This window comes from Prionailurus bengalensis, chromosome X (genome assembly GCF_016509475.1).
Source record: "Prionailurus bengalensis isolate Pbe53 chromosome X, Fcat_Pben_1.1_paternal_pri, whole genome shotgun sequence".
Classification (NCBI taxonomy): Eukaryota; Metazoa; Chordata; class Mammalia; order Carnivora; family Felidae; genus Prionailurus; species Prionailurus bengalensis.
The window spans coordinates 63,967,924-63,990,860 of record NC_057361.1 but is presented as its reverse complement, the minus strand read 5'-3'; the positions used below and the strand labels follow the sequence as shown (position 1 = coordinate 63,990,860).

Below are 22,937 nucleotides of genomic sequence, written 5' to 3'. Positions count from 1 at the left end.
AGTGCAGACGAGAGGCCCACGGAAGAGGGTAGGAAGGGCGGCGAGGCAGTGCGCGCTCCACGGATTGGCGGGAGGGAGCCGGGGCGGAGCGGCGGCTCGCCGGACAAGCAGAGCCCCCGAGTCTGGCTTGCAAAAGCGGAGGGGACTGACGGACTGTGTTCCGACAGCAAGCGCGACTTAGCATCTGGGAGGTCATAAGTTAACAGCTCTGCTCGGAAAGTGGGAAGGCTGGACGACAAAGGGAGGGAGAGCTGCTGAGCCCCCGAACAACAGAGCTCAGTTTGGCGGGGAACAAAGGCGCTCGCTAGCGCCATCTCCCCTGCCCATCCCCCAACCAAAATCCCAAAGACCAGTTCCTGCCAGGGAACTTGCTCGCTTGGCGCAAACACCCAACTCTGCGCTTCTGCGGAGCCAAACCTCCCACAGCGGATCTGACTCCCTCCCGCTGCCACAGGGCCCCTCCTGAAGTGGATCACCTAAGGAGAAGCGAGCTAAGCCTGCCCCTCCTGCCCCTGTGCACCTTGCCTACCCACCCCAGCTAATACGCCAGATCCCCAGCACCACAAGCCTGGCAGGGTGCAAGTAGCCCAGACAGGCCACACCATCCCACAGTGAATCCCGCCCCTAGGAGAGGGGAAGAGAAGGCACACACCAGTCTGACTGTGGCCCCAGCGGTGGGCTGGGGGCAGACATCAGGTCTGACTGCAGCCCCGCCCACCAACTCCAGTTATACACCACAGCACAGGAGAAGTGCCCTGCAGGTCCTCACCACGCCAGGAACTATCCAAAATGACCAAGCGGAAGAATTCCCCTCAGAAGAATCTCCAGGAAATAACAACAGCTAATGAGCTGATCAAAAAGGATTTAAATAATATAACAGAAAGTGAATTTAGAATAATAGTCATAAAATTAATCGCTGGGCTTGAAAACAGTATACAGGACAGCAGAGAATCTCTTGCTACAGAGATCAAGGGACTAAGGAACAGTCACGAGGAGCTGAAAAACGCTTTAAACGAAATGCATAACAAAATGGAAACCACCACGGCTCGGCTTGAAGAGGCAGAGGAGAGAATAGGTGAACTAGAAGATAAAGTTATGGAAAAAGAGGAAGCTGAGAAAAAGAGAGATAAAAAAATCCAGGAGTATGAGGGGAAAATTAGAGAACTAAGTGATACACTAAAAAGAAATAATATGCGCATAATTGGTATCCCAGAGGAGGAAGAGAGAGGGAAAGGTGCTGAAGGGGTACTTGAAGAAATCATAGCTGAGAACTTCCCTGAACTGGGGAAGGAAAAAGGCATTGAAATCCAAGAGGCACAGAGAACTCCCTTCAGACGTAACTTGAATCGATCTTCTGCACGACGTATCATAGTGAAACTGGCAAAATACAAGGATAAAGAGAAAATTCTGAAAGCAGCAAGGGGTAAACATGCCCTCACATATAAAGGGAGACCTATAAGACTCGTGACTGATCTCTCTTTTGAAACTTGGCAGGCCAGAAAGAATTGGCACGAGATTTTCAGGGTGCTAGACAGAAAAAATATGCAGCCGAGAATCCTTTATCCAGCAAGTCTGTCATTTAGAATAGAAGGAGAGATAAAGGTCTTCCCAAACAAAAACTGAAGGAATTTGTCACCACTAAACCAGCCCTACAAGAGATCCTAAGGGGGACCCTGTGAGACAAAGTCCCAGAGACATCACTACAAGCATAAAACATACAGACATCACAATGACTCTAAACCCGTATCTTTCTATAATAACACTGAATGTAAATGGATTAAATGCGCCAACCAAAAGACATAGGGTATCAGAATGGATAAAAAAACAAGACCCATCTATTTGCTGTCTACAAGAGACTCATTTTAGACCTGAGGACACCTTTAGATTGAGAGTGAGGGGATGGAGAACTATTTATCATGCGACTGGAAGCCAAAAGAAAGCTGGAGTAGCCATACTTATATCAGACAAACTAGACTTTAAATTAAAGGCTGTAACAAGAGATGAAGAAGGACATTATATAATAGTTACAGGGTCTATCCATCAGGAAGAGCTAACAATTATAAATGTCTATGCGCCGAATACCGGAGCCCCCAAATATATAAAACAATTACTCATAAACGTAAACAACCTTATCGATAAGAATGTGGTAATTGCAGGGGACTTTAACACCCCACTTACAGAAATGGATAGATCATCTAGACACACGGTCAATAAAAACAAGGGCCCTGAATGAGACATTGGATCAGATGGACTTGACAGATCTATTTAGAACTCTGCATCCCAAAGCAACAGAATATACTTTCTTCTCGAGTGCACATGGAACATTCTCCAAGATAGATCATATACTGGGTCACAAAACAGCCCTTCATAAGTTTACAAGAATTGAAATTATACCATGCATACTTTCAGACCACAATGCTATGAAGCTTGAAATCAACCACAGGAAAAAGTCTGGAAAACCTCCAAAAGCATGGAGGTTAAAGAACACCCTACTAACGAATGAGTGGGTCAACCAGGCAATTAGAGAAGAAATTAAAAAATATATGGAAACAAATGAAAATGAAAATACAACAATCCAAATGCTTTGGGATGCAGCAAAGGCAGTCCTGAGAGGAAAATACATTGCAATCCAGGCCTATCTCAAGAAACAAGAAAAATCCCAAATACAAAATCTAACAGCACACCTAAAGGAAATAGAAGCAGAACAGCAAAGACAGCCTAAACCCAGCAGAAGAAGAGAAATAATAAAGATCAGAGCAGAAATAAACAATATAGAATCTAAAAAAACTGTAGAGCAGATCAACGAAACCAAGAGTTGGTTTTTTGAAAAACTAAACAAAATTGACAAACCTCTAGCCAGGCTTCTCAAAAAGAAAAGGGAGATGACCCAAATAGATAAAATCATGAATGAAAATGGAATTATTACAACCAATCCCTCAGAGATACAAACAATTATCAGGGAATACTATGAAAAATTATATGCCAACAAATTGGACAACCTGGAAGAAATGGACAAATTCCTGAACACCCACACTCTTCCAAAACTCAGGAGGAAATAGAAAGCTTGAACAGACCCATAACCAGCGAAGAAATTGAATCGGTTATCAAAAATCTCCCAACAAATAAGAGTCCAGGACCAGATGGCTTCCCAGGGGAGTTCTACCAGACGTTTAAAGCAGAGATAATACCTATCCTTCTCAAGCTATTCCAAGAAATAGAAAGGGAAGGAAAACTTCCAGACTCATTCTATGAAGCCAGTATTACTTTGATTCCTAAACCAGACAGAGACCCAGTAAAAAAAGAGAACTACAGGCCAATATCCCTGATGAATATGGATGCAAAAATTCTCAATAAGATACTAGCAAATCGAATTCAACGGCATATAAAAAGAATTATTTACCATGATCAAGTGGGATTCATTCCTGGGATGCAGGGCTGGTTCAACATTCGCAAATCAATCAACATGATACATCACATTAACAAAAAAAAAGAGAAGAACCATATGATCCTGTCAATCGATGCAGAAAAGGCCTTTGACAAAATCCAGCACCCTTTCTTAATAAAAACCCTTGAGAAAGTCGGGATAGAAGGAACATACTTAAACATCATCAAAGCCATTTATGAAAAGCCCACAGCTAACATCATCCTCAACGGGGAAAAACTGAGAGCTTTTTCCCTGAGACCAGGAACACGACAGAGATGCCCACTCTTACCGCTGTTGTTTACCATAGTGCTGGAAGTTCTAGCATCAGCAATCAGACAACAAAAGGAAATCAAAGGCATCCAAATTGGCAAAGATGAAGTCAAGCTTTCGCTTTTTGCAGATGACATGATATTATACATGGAAAATCCGATAGACTCCACCAAAAGTCTGCTAGAACTGATACAGGAATTCAGCAAAGTTGCAGGATACAAAATCAATGTACAGAAATCAGTTGCATTCTCATACACTAACAATGAAGCAACAGAAAGACAAATAAAGAAACTGATCCCATTCACAATTGCACCAAGAAGCATAAAATACCTAGGAATAAATCTAACCAAAGATGTAAAGGATCTGTATGCTGAAAACTATAGAAAGCTTATGAAGGTAATTGAAGAAGATTTAAAGAAATGGAAAGACATTCCCTGCTCATGGATTGGAAAAATAAATATTGTCAAAATGTCAATACTACCCAAAGCTATCTACACATTCAATGCAATCCCAATCAAAATTGCACCAGCATTCTTCTCAAAACTAGAACAAGCAATCCTAAAATTCATATGGAACCACAAAAGGCCCCGAATAGCCAAAGGAATTTTGAAGAAGAAGACCAAAGCAGGAGGCATCACAATCCCAGACTTTAGCCTCTACTACAAAGCTGTCATCATCAAGACAGCATGGAATTGGCACAAAAACAGACACATAGACCAATGGAATAGAATAGAAACTCCCAGAACTAGACCCACAAACGTATGGCCAACTCATCTTTGACAAAGCAGGAAAGAACATCCAATGGAAAAAAGACAGTCTCTTTAACAAATGGTGCTGGGAGAACTGGACAGCAACATGCAGAAGGTTAAAACTAGACCACTTTCTCACACCATTCACAAAAATAAACTCAAAATGGATAAAGGACCTGAATGTGAGACAGGAAACCATCAAAACCTTAGAGGAGAAAGCAGGAAAAGACCTCTCTGACCTCAGCCGTAGCAATCTCTTACTCGACACATCCCCAAAGGCAAGGCAATTAAAAGCAAAAATGAACTACTGGGACCTCATGAAGATAAAAAGCTTCTGCACGGCAAAGGAAACAACCAACAAAACTAAAAGGCAACCAACGGAATGGGAAAAGATATTTGCAAATGACATATCGGACAAAGGGCTAGTATCCAAAATCTATAAAGAGCTCACCAAACTCCACACCCGAAAAACAAATAACCCAGTGAAGAAATGGGCAGAAAACATGAATAGACACTTCTCTAAAGAAGACATCCGGATGGCCAACAGGCACATGAAAAGATGTTCAGCGTCGCTCCTTATCAGGGAAATACAAATCAAAACCACACTCAGGTATCACCTCACGCCAGTCAGAGTGGCCAAAATGAACAAATCAGGAGACTATAGATGCTGGAGAGGATGTGGAGAAACGGGAACCCTCTTGCACTGTTGGTGGGAATGCAAACTGGTGCAGCCGCTCTGGAAAGCAGTGTGGAGGTTCCTCAGAAAATTAAAAATAGACCTACCCTATGACCCAGCAATAGCACTGCTAGGAATTTATCCAAGGGATACAGGAGTACTGATGCATAGGGCCACTTGTACCCCAATGTTCATAGCAGCACTCTCAACAACAGCCAAATTATGGAAAGAGCCTAAATGTCCATCAACTGATGAATGGATAAAGAAATTGTGGTTTATTTACACAATGGAGTACTACGTGGCAATGAGAAAAAATGAAATATGGCCTTTTGTAGCAACGTGGATGGAACTGGAGAGTGTGATGCTAAGTGAAATAAGCCATACAGAGAAAGACAGATACCATATGGTTTCACTCTTATGTGGATCCTGAGAAACTTAACAGGAACCCATGGGGGAGGGGAAGGAAAAAAAAGAAAAAAAAGAGGTTTGAGTGGGAGACAGCCAAAGCATAAGAGACTGTTAAAAACTGAGAACAAACTGAGGGTTGATGGGGGGTGGGAGGGAGGAGAGGGTGGGTGATGGGTATTGAGGAGGGCACCTTTTGGGATGAGCACTGGGTGTTGTATGGAAACCAATTTGACAATAAATTTCATATATAAAAAAAAAAAGAAAATAAATACCTTAAGAGAATATTATCAGAGTCAAGAGTTACAATAGTTGCTTCTGTAGCTTGTAGTGAAATTAGCTTGGCAAGAGCCTCTGATGTTTTGCCCTATAAATAAAAAACAACATGTTAACAATACTAAGGAAGAAAAATCTCAGGTTTTACCTAAAATAAAGATATAATACTTAACATTTACCCAAGAGATAATTTTAGGAATATTAATCAGTTCAAATTAGAAAATATTTCACTTCAAAAATATGAAGTATACAAAATATAAAATATATTATTAGGCATAATTTATAAATAAATAATGTAACAATGAGAAAAGCATCAAGAACTCAGGTACATGAGCAAAGGACATGATTAGGAAATTCATGTAAGAAGAAATTAAATACCTGATATGTGGAAAAATGTTTATCCTTGCTATTAATGGAAGAAATGCAAAAGAAAGCACTATGATACATTTAATGCATACTAATTTAGCAAGAATTTATACAGGAGTTAATGCCAATGAAGTTGTGGTAAAACTACTAACATACTCTTGTTGATAAAAAAAATTGTTACAACTTGTAGCATGAGCCATAAAAAGATTTATGCTCTTTACTCATATACTTTATAATTTATCCTAAGATACTAATTCAATAGAAATTACTATTAAACATGAATATGTTTAATGCAAGATTATCTAAAATTTAAAACTGGAAACAGCCTAATTGAGAACAAAACAGGAATGGTTTAGTTGAGTGACAGCACAATGATTTGCCAGAATATGATTCAGAAAATACCAAATAATTATCTAGACTGCAAAATGGGGAAAAAGCTGTATAATGTTAAGGATACAAACTGGTATGTACACTATGTTTGCCACTCTAAAATATAAAGGTATCTCGAGCAGAATTAGAAAGTAATTTCCATTATAGTATGGGATTATGGGTGAATATTCTTTCCATCATTATTTTAAATCCTGTGGTCACATCAATTTTCCCATTAACAATGTGATGTAAATAAATATTTATCAAATGTCTCTCTGTTTAAATCTCATGTTTAAATGAACATGGATGTACTATACTATCTACAGTTTTAATTCCATAAATTTGGTAAATCTTCTAAAGGAAAATTTAACTTAAAATATTACCAAAACAGAAGTACTTCTTTTGTTAACTATATAAATCAATGCATATTTCCAATAATTGGACTCGAAAATATTACAATCATTTATCTACCCAAGATTTTAACAAACGTCACCCGTTCTTACTTTACCTTTGCTATATGTTCCAGCCACCGGCCTAGTGCAATAAAGACAAATAGCATAGGAGGTGTGTCAAAGAAAGTAATAGGGTTTACTTTGGCTCTTTCATACATTGCAACCAGAAGAATAACCAAAGAGTAGGCAAATGCAATGGTGGTTGCCAGCACAATCAGTACATCCATATTTGCAGTTTTATGCTTCAGGGCTCTATACGCCTGAATGTAGAAGTACCAGCCTCCAAAAAACTGTAATACAGAAACAATAATTACTGCTCTTTAAAAAAATGCTGAAATCCAAATGTTTATCTCAGTAACAAAGATACAGTAATAATGTTCATTTCCTTTGACTTTTATCTAATCCAGCAACACTAAGGAAAGATTTTAAGCTGAAACAATAGTGTCCGTATTTTAGCAGGTATGTGCATGTAGGGATTCAAATTGCTGTAGAAGCTCTTGGCAGCTGTCCTCTATGATCCAATGGATATTCCATAATATAAAGAAAGATAATTCTTGGATTATTCTTTTAGATGCTAGCAAAAACAAGAACTAAGAAAAAAAAAGAACTAAGAAAAAAATTACATTTTTTGACAAGGGTTTTTTATGGAAAACTCTGTTCCCCCTATCCAAAATTCAACCTAAGTGTATATCACAAGCTACTGGAACTGCTGGCTGTTTTCATTGGTATACATAACTGAGAATCTTATTTTTCATTAGTATAGAGAAACACACTAAGATTTTCTTAAAATCATCATAACTTTTTATAAGAATCAGAAAAAGGAATAGATTTATTAGATAGAAGTGTTCTACAGTAAAAGTTTATCTCAAAAGAAGAGTTGAAAACATACAGAAAATAATGAACTTCAGTGCTAGGGAGAAATAATAAAAATAATAACATAATATTATAATTGCCACCATTATTTTAGTTTATATAATTAATAATTAAGTAACATTTAATATACTAATGTGAATATAATTAATTTTAATATATTTAATATGGAATATTAAGTGCAAGTATAGATAAATAAAATATAATCTATTTTATTATAGTTTTAAATATACAATTATATACAATAGCAGATATGAATGCTAAATTCATATCTAAACATGAATTGAGCTTATTCTCTGCTTTGCCATTAAATAGTATCCTTAAGAGTTAAATGGAATTTATTATCTACTTTAACCACTCAATTTAAGATTATTTTTATAAAGCATCCACAGCATAAAATGACCCAACTTCTGACTAATACCTGTTTTGCAACTGAAAATAGCCTTTCCTGTCACATTTTGCTGTTTTACATTATTAACATACATCCTTGCTAACATTTCACTTGCCTGTACAGGTACACACAACAAAAAGGATAGCAAATTCATCATGGACAGTCCTGGGAGGATCTGGCGCTCCAGGAACATAGAAGAAGAGTGAATGTTGATCATTTCTTCTTGACTCATGCTCTGATTATGGTGAAGAGTTGCAAGATGGTGGTCCATAACCATCATATATATCATCAGCCCCATGACAGGAATACAGAAAAAGAGACTCACAAGGAAGGACCGTCTCCACCTCACGTAGAAAAGAAAAATCATTTGAATAAGTAGCTTATGGTTAAAGAGTCTACATAGTACAGAGAAATACAAATTGTGACCACTCCACCCAACATAAGGATGCCACTGTAAAAACTAACATGCCAACAGGATGTTAAATTTATAACAAGGAGTCAAAATCTGTTTTTCACTGACACACTAAAAGCACTTGTTTCTTACTGACACACCAAAAGCACTTACTGTCTTATTTCTCGTTTATGGTCCAGGTGGCTTGCTGACCGATCCTTTTTGACCAAAGAAGCTTCAAAACCTAAGCTCTAAGGAAATTCATGAGAAAACAATTATTTCACTGAATGTATAAATATTATATAGAGAAATTCTAAGTCATGGTATTGTCATTAAGTACAATTCAACTCAATTACTGAGTGCAAGGCACTCTGGGGAATATAAAGATGAAGATGTGCTTCCTTAATTACTTGTGTTTATAATCTTCCTTCAAAGAAATGAATATTTCCCCAATTCTAGTTAATGTCTATCCTACTGCTCTCAAACTAATGATTTAACTCAAGTGCAGTTGCCCTCACTAGAGATTCTTATTACACCAAAAAGTAAGCTGAAGCCTCCACTAAGTGATTTTAGAAAAAAAGCAGAATCTGTTACGTGGTCAGGCTGACAGAGTGTTTGATGATGTAATAAAGACAGAATTCAATAGTAAAATCATAAATCTTACATTTAGATAAGAGTCATCCACTAGTATTGATGTACATTAATCATTTATTCTAAATTTTAGCTTTGACAGCTGTCCATCCCTCCCCCGAACAAGTACAGAAAACTGAATAATAGGCCACAAAAACTAGCACCATATTAAATATATTATTCAAGGCTTTGCATATGTTGGCTTTACTCTTGTTCTATCAGAAAAAAGAACACGAACAAAAATTTTCTTGAATAAGACAAAGTATTAAAGAAAACTACACATAAGTAAGACTCATATGTGCATAGACAGTAACATACACTATATTTTCAACTGCTAAGAAAAATGCTGTCATCTTACATTTGTTGGAAATGTAGCACAGTGAAAAAAGCAACTGTGAAATTTGGGGTCAGAAAGAACAGACTCAAATCCCAGCTATGACACTTACTACCTATGTGACTTTGGGCAAGTAACTTAACTTCTCTCAACCTGAGTTTCTCCACCACCAAAATGAAGATGACAGCACTGTTGTGAGAATTAAATTAAGAGTTGAAGCTTTGCAATCTTGGAAACTGGCTCAAAGTAGATACTTGATAATGCTAGCTTCACAAGATGTTAATGGTATTATTATCTATACTAATAGGATCTTATCTGAACTATTAATATCTTCAGATCATGATAACACCAAGGCTATACCACATTAAAGTTTTTAAGGCACTCTCACACGTACTACTACCCACTGAATATTTACTGAAGAACACAGGATAAATTTGCTACCAAGACAAGAGTTTGGTCTTTTAAATTTCTTACTTTAACTTAAAAATACATCATTTTCAAGGAGAATCAGACCTATTAATACAGAGAGCAATCTGATGGTTGCCAGAGGGGAGGTAGATGGGAGATGGGTAAAATGGGTGAAGAGGAGTGGGAGATATAGGCTTCCAGTTATGGAATGAGTAAGTCATGGGAATAAAAGGCACAGTATAGGGAATACTGTCAATGGTATTGCAATAACATTGTATGGTGACAGGTGGTAGTTACACTTGTGGTGAGCACAGCATAACTATGGAGTTGTTGAATCACTATGTTGTATACCTTAATGTAACATCATTGTGACAACTATACTCAAATTTAAAAAAAAAATACATCATTTGCTTTGACCTAACAAACAACAAAGCATGTAGCATGATGCTTTGCTTTCTTAGTGATTAATTAATCTTACAACAAATTGTACTTTACTTCCATTTTCTAAATATTTTTAAATGATTTGTGATTCTACCTTCAGTCTGCTCCTGATTAATAGTGCCAACATGCCTTTGCCTAACTCTTCCTGACAAAGACCAAGGAAAAAAAAGGGTATAAACACACATTAAATTTGAGACAGATGTTATTGAGAGTAATCAAAGGGGCCAGATCTTGTTCACTGTTTCTATCTGATACAAACCAGAAGTGATTCAACAGAGGGCTGACTGAATAGGTAAGAACACAGAAATGCAAAGTCTTAACACTTACTTCAACTGTATGGATAATATCCCTGGGACCAATAATTTCTGGGTCATACTTAATATGTGCTTTGTTGGTTGCCAAGGCCACAGAACAGTAGAAGATCCCTCTGTGTTTTGTGAGGATAGACTCTATTTTATGTACACAGGAGGCACACGTCATTCCTCTCACCTGTTAAAGACAAAGGTTTTGTTATTCAGAAATCTACTTTTTCCTCTATTAAACATGACTTGTAACATGGGATTAACACACAAGATCTTATCTGCAGTATTAATATACTTTAGAAAATTGTATTAGAATGCTATTTTTATATAAAATTACATTGAACAAAGATATGGTCCCAGCTGCAACAGGTTAAACAGAAAAGGATCTCACTAAGTCTCCCTCCTCCTGTCACTAGTGATATATGATTTGACATCTATTGATTCTTGTATTAAATGTCATGCTTCCCTATAGATTTTTTAGCCATTAGTATTACTTTTAGTGAAGGTTAATGGATGACAAAAGTGTTATACCTTTGTCTAAAAATGCATTTTGCCTTATGTCTTAGGTGAGGTTACAGTTCAGCTGGGTATTAAATTCTAAAATGGAGTAGCAGAACTTCTGGAATGACCGTGTGTGGAGATCAGCAAATCCTTTTCCCAAAAAGCAATGATAAAATTGGACAAAATCTTCAAAAAACAACCATTTAAAGACTCTGGTAAATAACTAAAGAGTATAACAGGTAAATAACTAAAGAGTATAACAAATTACAAAGCATTTATTCAAGAATATGTACTGAAAGAATACCAGTAATGGTAAAGATCTTTGAAAATTCTCCCCTCCATAAAAGCAATAAGAAAACTGGAAAAAACAACAAACTTTTTCGGAAACTGAAATTACATAAAAGCTTTCAGCAATACAGGAAGCATTTATTCAAGAGAATCAGATGAAACCCAATGAAACAGCAAGCTATGTGCTATTATATATATTATAATTTTCCTTCTTCTCATCTCCTCCCCTCCAGCTCTGGGGTGGCCATGAAGACCAGCAGCCCACAGTGATGGTGAAAAACAGCATCAGGGAAGCCACCAGAGAGAGCAGAAAATGGTTGGAGCTCCTTCAAAGCCTCATTACTAGGGAACTGTTATTATATGATCTGACTGATGGTTCTCTGAAATATCCCACTTGCAAAGATGTCTGTGTTTGCCCTGACTGGAGCTCAGCGAATTCCCTGGGAGAATTTGTCAAAACAATTCAAGGTAATTATTAATCTTGTGGCTACCTAAGGCAAGGGATAACAGTTGGGGCAAACAATAGGCTAACCAAAAAGCCTAAAAAGGAAAAACTGGGAAGCAAGATATACATAAGAACTCCAACATATTCTAAAAATCTAGAAGGCCATTCATTCACACGCATAGGGTTGTACATGTCCAAGACTATGCATACTCAGACCTAAAAGGTCCTAACCTCTCACCTCAGGCTGACCAGTAGACTCTGTAGAAGCAGGAAGTAAAGACTAAGGCAATTGACAACTGCACAGCTTGGTGTTGAAGGCATGCACAGAGATCCTCAGCAAAGACTGGGAGATTTATTGGTTCCAAGTATTTAAGTAAATCTCTGTCCAATCATTAGCTGACCACTGAGCTAATCAAGCAGAAACTTCAGTGGCCACACATTAACAAAGAATATAAATTTTACAGAATTATTTCATAAACGTCACTAAACAATAACAATGGCAAATAGCAAAAACAACAACAAACCCTAAGGAGTGGAAAATAACTTTATTTCCAGAGTTGCTACATATTTCCAACAAATAATTGTGAGACATGTGATGAAACAAGAAAGTACGGTCCATATAAAGGGAAAAAAGCAATCAACAGAAATTGTCTCTAAGGAAGCCCAGACATTGGACTTACTAGACAAAGATGTTAAATCAGGTACTGAAAATATATTCAATGAACTAAAAAAAAAACCCCATGTCTAAAGAATTAAAGGAAAATATGAGAACAATGTCTAACCAAAAATAATATCAATAAAGAGAGAGAGATTATTGAAAAGGCCCAATGGACAGTCTGGATTAAAAAGTATAATACCTGAAATGAAAGCATTACTTAGAGGGAAATGTGTAGTTGTAAATGCCAATATTAAAAAATAAGATCTCAAATAAATGACCTAACCTTCCACCTTAAGGAACTAGACAAGAAGAGCAAACTAAAAGTAAAGCAAGCAAAGGGAAGAAAATTAAAAATGAAAGTGGAAATTCACAAAAGAGAGAACAGAGAAAATTAACAAAACCAAAAATTATTTGTCTGAAAAGGCTGACAAAATTGACAAAATTTGGCTAGACTGAACAAGGAGAAAAAGAAAGAAGACTCAAATGCTAATATCAAGAATGAAGAGTGACATGAGGTTTCTTTTTTGGGTTGACAAAAATGTTTTAAAATTAGATACAGTGATAATTGCAACTCTGTGGATATACAAAAACTACTGAATTAAGGGAACCTGGGGGGCTCAGTCAGTTAAGCATCTGACTTCAGCTCAGGTCATGATCTCATAGTTCGTGAGTTCAAGCCCCACATCAGGCTCCATGCTGACAGCTCAGAGCCTGGAGCCTGCTTCGGATTCTGCATCTCCCTCTCTCTCTGCCCCTCCCCGGCTCACACTCTGTCTCTCTCTCCAAAATGAATAAACATAAAATTTTTTTAAAAAAAACACTGAATCGTACACTTAAAGCATGAGTTTTATGGTATGTGAATAATATTTCAATAAAGCTATTAATTGTCAGAAGTCTTTAAAAAATAAAAGCCCATGGGGGTGCCTGCCTGGATCAGTTGGTGAAGTATGCAGCTCTCGATCTCGGGATTATGGGTTCAAACCCCGTGTTGGGTGTAGAGATTAATTGAAAAAAAAATCTTTTAGGGGCACCTGGGTGGCTCAGTCAGTTAAGCGGCCGACTTCAGCTCAGGTCATGATCTCGTGGTCCGTAAGTTCGAGTCCCGCGTCAGGCTCTGTGCTGACAGCTCAGAGCCTGGAACCTGTTTCAGATTCTGTGTCTCCCTCTCTCTGACCCTCCCCCATTCATGCTCTGTCTCTCTCTGTCTCAAAAATAAATAAACGTTAAAAAAATTTTTTTAATAAAATCTTTTAAAAATTTTAAGTATTTAAAATTTTTAAATTTAAAATGTTAATACTACCCAAAGCTATCTACACATTCAATGCAATCCCAATCAAAATTGCACCAGCGTTCTTCTCGAAGCTAGAACAAGCAATCCTAAAATTTGTATGGAAACACAAAAGACCCCGCATAGCCAAAGTAATTTTGAAGAAGAAGACCAAAGCGGGAGGCATCACAATCCCAGATTTAGCATCTACTACAAAGCTGTAATCATCAAGACAGCACGGTATTGGCACAAATACAGACACATAGACCAATGGAATAGAATAGAAACCCCAGAAGTAGACCCACAAAAGTATGGCCAACTAATCTTTGACACAGCAGGAAAGAATATCCAATGGATAAAAGACAGTCTCTTTAACAAATGGTGCTGGGAGAACTGGACGACCACTTTCTTACACCATTCACAAAAACAAACTCAAAATGGATGAAGGACCTGAATGTGAGACAGGAAACCATCAAAACCCTAGAGGAGGAAGCAGGAAAAGACCTCTCTGACCTCAGCCGTAGCAATCTCTTACTCGACACATCCCCAAAGGCAAGGAAGGGAATTAAAAGCAAAAATGAACTACTGGGACCTCATGAAGATAAAGAGCTTCTGCACAGCAAAGGAAACAATCAACAAAACTAAAAGGCAACCAATGGAATGGGAAAAGGTATTTGCAAATGACATATAGGACAAAGGGCTGGTATCCAAAACCTATAAAGAGCTCACCAAACTGCACACCCAAAAAACAAATAATCCAGTGAAGAAATGGGCAGAAGACATGAATAGACACTTCTCTAAAGAAGACATCCAGATGGCCAACAGGCACATGAAAAGATGCTCAACGTCACTCCCCATCAGGGAAATACAAATCAAAACCACACTCAGATACCACCTCATGCCAGTCAGAGTGGCTAAAAGGAACAAATCAGGAGACTATAGATGCTGGAGAGGATGTGGAGAAACGGGAACCCCCTTGCACTGTTGGTGGGAATGCAAACTGGTGCAGCCGCTCTGGAAAACAGTGTGGAGGTTCCTCAAAAAATTCAAAATAGATATACCGTGTGACCCAGCAATAGCACTGCTAGGAATTTATCCAAGTGATACAGGAGTGCTGATGCATAGGGGAACTTGTATCCCAATGTTTATAGCAGCACTTTCAACAATAGCCAAATCATGGAAAGAGCCTAAATGTCCATCAACTGATGAATGGATAAAGAAATTGTGGTTTATATACATAATGGAATACTACATGGCAATGAGAAAGAATGAAATATGGCCTTTTGTGGCAACGTGGATGGAACTAGAGTGTTATGCTAAGTGAAGTCATACAGAGAAAGACAGATACCATATGTTTTCACTCTTATGTGGATCCTGAGAAACTTAACAGAAGACCATGGGGGAGGGGAAGGAAAAAAAAAAGGTTAGAGAGGGAGGAAGCCAAAATATAAGAGACTCTTAAAAACTGAGAACAAACTGAGGGCTGATGGGGGGTGCGAGGGAGAGGAGGGTGGGTGATGGGTACTGAGGAGGGCACCAGTTGGGATGAGCACTGGGTGTTGTATGGAAACCAATTTGACAATAAATTTCATATTTAAAAAAAATTTTTAATAAATAAAAAATAAAAACCTACCCATTCTTTTTAATAGCTGCTTCATATCTCACTGCATGGACATATCATAATTTATGTATCTAGTCCCCAGTGATTGACATTTAGGTTTTTCCTATCTTTTGCCATATTAAAAAAACAGGGGGTGCTTGGGTGGCTCAGTTGGTTGAGCACCCAACTCTTGATTTCATCTCAGGTCATGATCCCAGGGTCATAGGATTAAGCCCTGCTTCGGGCTCTGCACTGAACATGGAACCTGCTTAAGATTCTCCCTCTCTCTCCCTCCCTCCCCCCACCCCGCTCTTTCTCTCTCTCTCTCCCTCTGCCCCACTACCCCACTACCACTCTCTGTCTCTTGCTCTAAAAAATTAATTAATTAATTAATTAAGTCTTGGGGCACCTGAGTGGCTCAGTCGGTTGAGTGTCCAAGTCTTGATTTAGGCTCAGGTCATGATCCCAGGGTCACAGGATCAAGCGTCCCATTGGGCTCCTCACTGAGCATGGAGACTGCTTGACATTCTCTCTTCCTCTGTCTGTCTCCCTTTGCCCCTCCCCATCTCCCCCTCTTGTACTCTCTCTAAAAAAAATACTATAATGAACATCCTTGCACACATGTCATTTCATACATATGGAACTATGTCTGTAGGATAACTTCCTATGAGTATAAAAGGCAAAGGATATGTACAATTTTCCTTTTGATAAATATTGCCAAATTCCCCTGTTGAGAGCTTGTATCAGTTGACCCTCCACCAGCAATATATGAGAGATAATACAATGTTAACAAAATTGTTTTTTATCTTTACCAATCTAATAGACGAAAAAGGGCATTTCAATGCCGGTTTAATTTGCTTTATTCTTATAACAAGTGAGGGTGAAGATATTTTCATGTGTTTAAAGTGGTAATGTTTTGGACTGTCTGTGAACTGTCAGTTCATATCCTTTACTATCTCTCTTTTGAGTTGCTGGTTCTTATTGATTTACAACAGTTCTTTGTATATTAAGAAAATTAACCTACATCTATGATAAGAAATAAAGTTTTTTACCTGTTTTTTGACTTCTTTTATGGCGTTTTTCCATCAAAAAAGAAATTTTTATGTACATGAATTTATCTATCATTTCTTTTTGGGGTTGTATGATATTTAGAAAGGCTATTTCCACTCTGATATTATTTTTTAAGTGATAGATCAGATGTTATTACTGGGAAAAGCTTCATAGATAGGGGTGCCTGGGTAGCTCAGTTGGTTAAGCGTCTGACTTCGGTTCAGGTCATGATCTCACAGTTTGTGGGCTAAATCACAGTTTGTGGGCTCGAGCCCCGTATCAGGCTCTGTGCTGACAGCTCGGAGCCTGGAGCCTGCTTCAGATTCTGTGTCTCCCTCTCTCTCTGCCCCTCCCCAACTTGTGCTCTGTCTCTCTCTCTCTCTCTCTCTCTCTCTCTTAAAAATAAACATTAAAAAAATTTGTTTTTAAAGATTCACAGATATTCCCTACTAGTTTTGCAACTTTATGAATCTAAAATTATTCACACAACAGACTTATGTATAGTAAAACAAATACACTAAAATGTTAATAGAGAATCTAGGTGGTGTGTACAAGGGTGTCCATTGTACAATTCTTTAGATTTTCTTGATGTCTGAAGTTTTTATACTAAAATACTGGGAAAAGGGCACTAAATACTTCTTGTAATTTCATGGTTTTATTTTTTATATTCAAATTTTTGATTGAGCTGATACTAATTTTGGTACAGGGTTAAATTTTTTGTTTTAATTGTTTAAGGTATACAAATAAAACTCAATTTGCTGGATTGGAGAAAATGACCATTGTAAACCAATATGCTTTCCACCTGGTTTTTTTACTTCATTTACAAAATTTCAGTCTTCAATGCATCTGAATCTTTTCTTTTCTATGCTGATAGGATCATACTATATTTTAAAAGTCGGTTTTTATTTATTTATTCAAACCTAATTCTTCTTTGTTGGTTTTTAATTAACACATGATTATCTCTTATATTCCAGGCTTAAAGGCCACCATTAAGTCATATCTTATCCTTCTATTTTCCAGTTTCCTTAATTTTCCTTTTATGCTTTATTTTCCCAACCCTTAAATAACTTTGGAACTATTTTCGGAATCTTTCCCCCGAGTTTTTCCTGGAAATTTTATTAATTACACAAAAATGATTACTTACAACAAGTTCCAAAACACCATCTCCTTCATCAGCATTTTCTATCATAGTGGCTCCAAATCCAAGCTCTCGGATCAACTCAGCTATCACTGGGGGTTGTATAACAGCAGGATTATATCTTACTTCTGCCTTGCCAGCCATCAGAGCCACAAGTACAGAATATATTCCTGGAAGCATTGATAAGAAAAATAACTGAGATAATATCCTTATAAAAAGAGGAATGTTACAATAATTTCTTCATTTGTGAAAGGATTAAAGTGAATCTAGAAAAAATTATTACTTAACTGTTATACAGTCTTGAACCTAAACCAAATAAAACTAGTTGAAAGAGGGCCTTATTTTCTGAAACTTTTATTATGGACAATTTCAATTATACATATACAAAAGAGAACAACATAATAAACTTTATATAACCACCACCCAGTTTCAACAATTATCAATAATACTGGGGCTGATCCTGTTTCATCTATATTCCTATCCTCTTACTTACTGCACTCTACTCTGATGATTTTGAAGCAAAACCCACATAACATATCATTTCACATGTAAATATTTAAATATGTATCTCTAAAAGGCTCTTCTCTCAAAAAAAAATCCATAATACCATTATCACACCTGAAGTAAGTCCTCAATATCACCAAATATCCATGCAGAATTCACATTTCCAGAATTGTCTTATAACTGTTTATTTAACACAGTTGTTTTTTTGAAATGGGATCCAAATCAGACCCATCAATTGCAACAGGTTGAGACCTTAACATGTAATTATAGGGCATTTGTAGAAACTAATAAGACCTAGAGAAAGGAACTCATGCACTTAAGGAAATCACTGCAATTATAGTAAGGAATCTAAGAATGTACCAACATGCATATTATAACAATATCAAATAAAAGTCATTTCTTAAGATTATCCAATTTTACTGTCTGGCACACACTAATATAAAGTGCTCTTATTCCTAGGGAGAAAGTGCCATACAACTTAACAGAACAAAGGAGTTCATTTTATGGCAGTCATCCTGTTTTCTCATGCAAGCCTTTTATTAACAACCATCCTACTTCTCTAGGCCAGCTATTGATGTCATTTCTAGGAAGAAAATTAATTCTGCATAGCAAAAATGACAGCTCTTTCTACGAATCTGTGGCACTTGGTGGCTACCTGACAGGAAATGGGGATCAACAGACCATAGGTCAACTGTGGAGTTTGATAAAAAGAAAATAATATTAATTTAATCATAGTTTTAAATAAGAAAACAGAGAACCTATATAATCTAAGTTTTCTATATAAAGTACTTACACTCTGGGCTTTGTGGATACCAAATAATTCAGAGGATCAGCTCATAGGAAAGTGTCAGTAAAAGGAGTAGGGTATAAAGAAAGTAGGAAAAATCTTTTTGTTTCAGTGGATATAATCTATAGCCAAATAGAAATAGAAGGGAAAATCTGACTTTTCAAAAATAGGTTTCATACTTACATAAATTATGGATAATTTTTAAACTCTTACTTTAAATTATAATTAGAACTCTATTCATTTTCAGAAATATAATGCAAACTAAACTTAGAGATGACCAGTGTTACTTAGTTTTTAAAAAAGTGAATATAGTGATCCCAGCTAGGCTAATGGTATTCCTAATTGGGTAAAGAAGTGATAAAGGGGAGAGTGGGGAGTAACTAGAAGAATCAGCACAATGAATTTTTAAAAAAAGATTCATAATTGGTATAGGCATTGCTTGTCTCATGAAAAAGGCTATTTCTGAATTGCCCAAACATAGTTGGTTCTGAAATTAAACAGGAACCTTACAAACTTCTTTTGCTTTCATATGTTTGCAACCTCCCCCCTCCTTCCCTGTTTTAATCAATTGAAGTGTAATATAAGCTTTAGCCTCAACTGCATTCTAATTAGATAGAATGGAGACTGAAATGACATGCAAATATGACACAATGCAGATAAGGTTAATAATGGAATTGCCTCTGTATAACATACATTTTGTTATAAAATTCTGGCCTTTATATAAAAGGTGATTCTATGGGCCACAGGTCTGTATTATTATTATATACTGTGAGTTATTTCCCCACAATAGAGGGAATAAGCTGATACTAATCTTATTTATTTGGCCCTTGTGACTAACAGCATGTATTAAGAAACCTGGGACTAGGGCTGCTGAAGTACCAAACCTATGATTTCAGTTTCATTAAACATAACCGCATATATCTATGGCTAACAAATCTTATGTCACAGTATGAAGTTTTATATGAATATGACTTCAAACTTATAAGGTAAAACATTTGGGTATGACTGAATAAAAAAAAGTACGCTGTAAATTTTCTAAGATTTTGTAACCTAGCATTAAAATTTATCACAATAACTTTTTAACATTTTTACTGCAAAGATCAGTGATCATACTGTTGGAAAAGAATAATATAATTCTAAACAAACTTGGTTTTGATCTGGTTGGTTCAAGTATAGTAATATTGAAACTTATGGACTGTAGTTATTTTTAAGCATAGCTTTATCAGAAAATTTGTATGTTTTTCTTAAAATCCATTGCAACCAAGGTCCACAGAGAATAGTAAACTTAAACATATATTTCCTTCTGCTATTTTCCTACACATTTCATTGATGTTAAAATGTGATCATGAGGTAAACAAGATAGGAACCATATCTAAGGGAACAGAACACAAAAACTGGCTGTCAGAGAGTCAAGGTTGTCCTGCACATCACTGATATAGAGGACTTCATAAGGCCTTGCCAGGAATCACAAAAATTGTTACTAAACACCTGAAAGATCAAAAAAGGACAGTCTTCAATTCAGCACACAAAATAACAGGCTTCAAAAGTGTCTCACCTTCTTCTCGTCTTAAATTCCGTTCAATGTTTGCCACACAGGAAGCACAAGTCATACCAGTGACATGTATATAACACTTAGACGAAGGCTTTACTTCCCCATCGTGAATTGGTGTCATTGTTTTAGTATAAAATTCATTAGTTGAGGTCAAAAGCGGCATTTCTGATGAGGTCTGAGCTATTATTACCAATGGCTCATTTGTATCTGGTAGACAGGGAAAGATTCTTTTCATTTAAGATATTCTTTAGTTGCATCCTTGTCATTCATCACAATCCACACCTCCAGGTACTGTCAGTCCATTCGTTTAAAACCAGCATGGACTTTACACTTTCTAGGAAGTGACTTCAAATACTGCCCATCCCAGTTCTTTGGATAGGAACTAACTGAATAAACAAAACTTTGATTATACCAAGTTCTTCTAGCTGTTTTCTCTACTGAAAACCCCAGATAAAGAGTAGTTGTTAATGGGCAGCTCTTATTTTTATAATGAATTTTTATCACCATGTTAATGATTTGCATACTACATTAAAGCAATTCATGATACAGTAAGTGGAACAAAAAAGCAATTTACAAAACAGCATTGCGGATGTCATTTAAAAAGTTTTTGTGTATATGTATATATGAGACTAGGCATAAGAAAATCTGGGAGGCTACGTTCCAAAACATTAATGGTGGCTACTTCTGGGGAATGGGGTTAAGGCAGGAACAGAATGACAAACACACACATTTTCTCTACAGACACTTCTGTATTGTTTGAATTTTAAACACTAATATATAGTATATTTTTTTCATTTTTAATTTTGTTAAATATTTATTTATTTTTGAAAGAGAGAAAAAGACACAGAGCATGAGTAGAGGAAGGCAGAGTGAAGAGGGAGACACAGAATCCGTAGCAGGCTCCAGGCTCTGAGCTGTCAACACAAAGCCTGACTTGTAGCTCGAACCCATGAACTGTGAGATCATGACCTGAGTCGAAGTCAGTCCCTTAACCAACTAAGCCACCTAAGCCCCCTTATGGTATTTTTTAAATTAAAATGTCTTTGTGGACAATGGAAGAAAAGACAAGGAGAAAGTCAGCAGTAACCTTCATTTTGTGCAAAGGAATATTTGGAAAATCTCTCCAAAGAATGTTTATGCACTGTGGAACAATGGGAAGCTCCTATCATCCAGAAATTCCCCTGAAGTCTCAGAAAATCTGCTATTCTGTTTTAAGTTTATCCACTGAAGTATTAATCAACTCTAAGAAGGGAAGAGTTATTCTCTCCAGCACACCCGTGCACATGCAAAGAAGCTCAAGATGTTATACTCTCCTGCAGCGATAAAGAGGAAAAGAGGTGATGTGGAAATTTCCAGGTACACCTATCTAACTTGTTATTTATTCCCCTTGGGCAAAAAAACTGGTTCAGGTCTATTTGGCTAACCCACAGAGGATCCCTGCATAGAAGAGTTGGTTTCCATATGCCAAAGAGGATATCTTTTGCAGAAACTTTTTAAAAAGTCTAACCATTTTCCTAATAAATAATGATCCATACTTCCCAAATCAGTATAATAATGGCTGTTAAATTTTAATGCACACACAATAACCTGGGGGATTTTCTTAAAATACAGGTTCTGATTCAGGACATTTAGGATGGGGCCTGAGATTCTGCACTTCCACCACATTCCCAGGTGATGGCACTACAGCCAGTCTGGATATAGTAAAGGACATTGATCACAACTGACTAGATACTTCCAATTCCAAAATTAGTCAACCTCTGGTCTTAAGAAAATCAATTTTGAAAACTATACTCATTCATTCAGATTATGAGAGCATTATTTAGAACTCAGTAAAATTTACCAACTACTACTGTTATCTTAAAGATTTCAAAAAGGAAGCTCATTTGCCCAAAGGAAATAGCTTTGGCTTTGAAAAATAAAACATTATTTCAATCCAGCCAGGAGTTTATTTCATTCTCTCATAACTACTATCAAGACTTCATATTGAACTTAGACACTAAAAAAAAGTTTATACTGCTAGTTACTTTAGGTCTTGTTCCAGAGTAATTCCGTTATTTCAGGTACCAGAGATAACCTATAATAAAATCTGCAATTTTCACACTCTGGAAGGATAGTACTAAATTAAAATAAGTCACGGAGATACTCCCTTTTAGCTACCTTCGCATGACCTCTCAACAAAGATCCATAAAATTGTGCCCTTTATACCCCAGTGAGTGTGGCAAACAAAAGAGCAAAAACTTCGATCTTCCACAGCAGAAGTGCAGGTGTTAAAAAGCCACACTGAATTAAATGGCTACTCTTCTTCAATTAGATTTTCTATAGCCTGTAGCAACACTACTTACGCTTAAGTGAATTCAAAAGGAAGGAAGGTTGACTTTCTTGCACTCGAGGCA

At 36.8% G+C, this 22,937-nt stretch overlaps 1 protein-coding gene across 4 annotated transcripts in view; it reads right to left on the bottom strand.

Annotated features, from left to right (window-relative positions):
• The window catches only part of ATP7A (ATPase copper transporting alpha), a 191,110-nt gene that overhangs the window by 45,671 nt on the left and 122,502 nt on the right, over positions 1-22,937 (bottom strand). For 3 of the 4 annotated variants that reach the window (XM_043570976.1, XM_043570977.1, XM_043570979.1), the window contains exons 5-11: positions 20,548-20,751; positions 17,708-17,871; positions 10,780-10,941; positions 8,814-8,890; positions 8,364-8,592; positions 7,044-7,277; positions 5,800-5,891 (exon numbers count right to left, since the gene is read on the bottom strand). In XM_043570976.1, coding sequence (XP_043426911.1) covers positions 5,800-5,891; positions 7,044-7,277; positions 8,364-8,592; positions 8,814-8,890; positions 10,780-10,941; positions 17,708-17,871; positions 20,548-20,751 — 1,162 coding nt within the window. The remainder of the gene's footprint in view (positions 1-5,799; positions 5,892-7,043; positions 7,278-8,363; positions 8,593-8,813; positions 8,891-10,779; positions 10,942-17,707; positions 17,872-20,547; positions 20,752-22,937) is intronic. The other variant, XM_043570978.1, reaches the window with a different exon arrangement.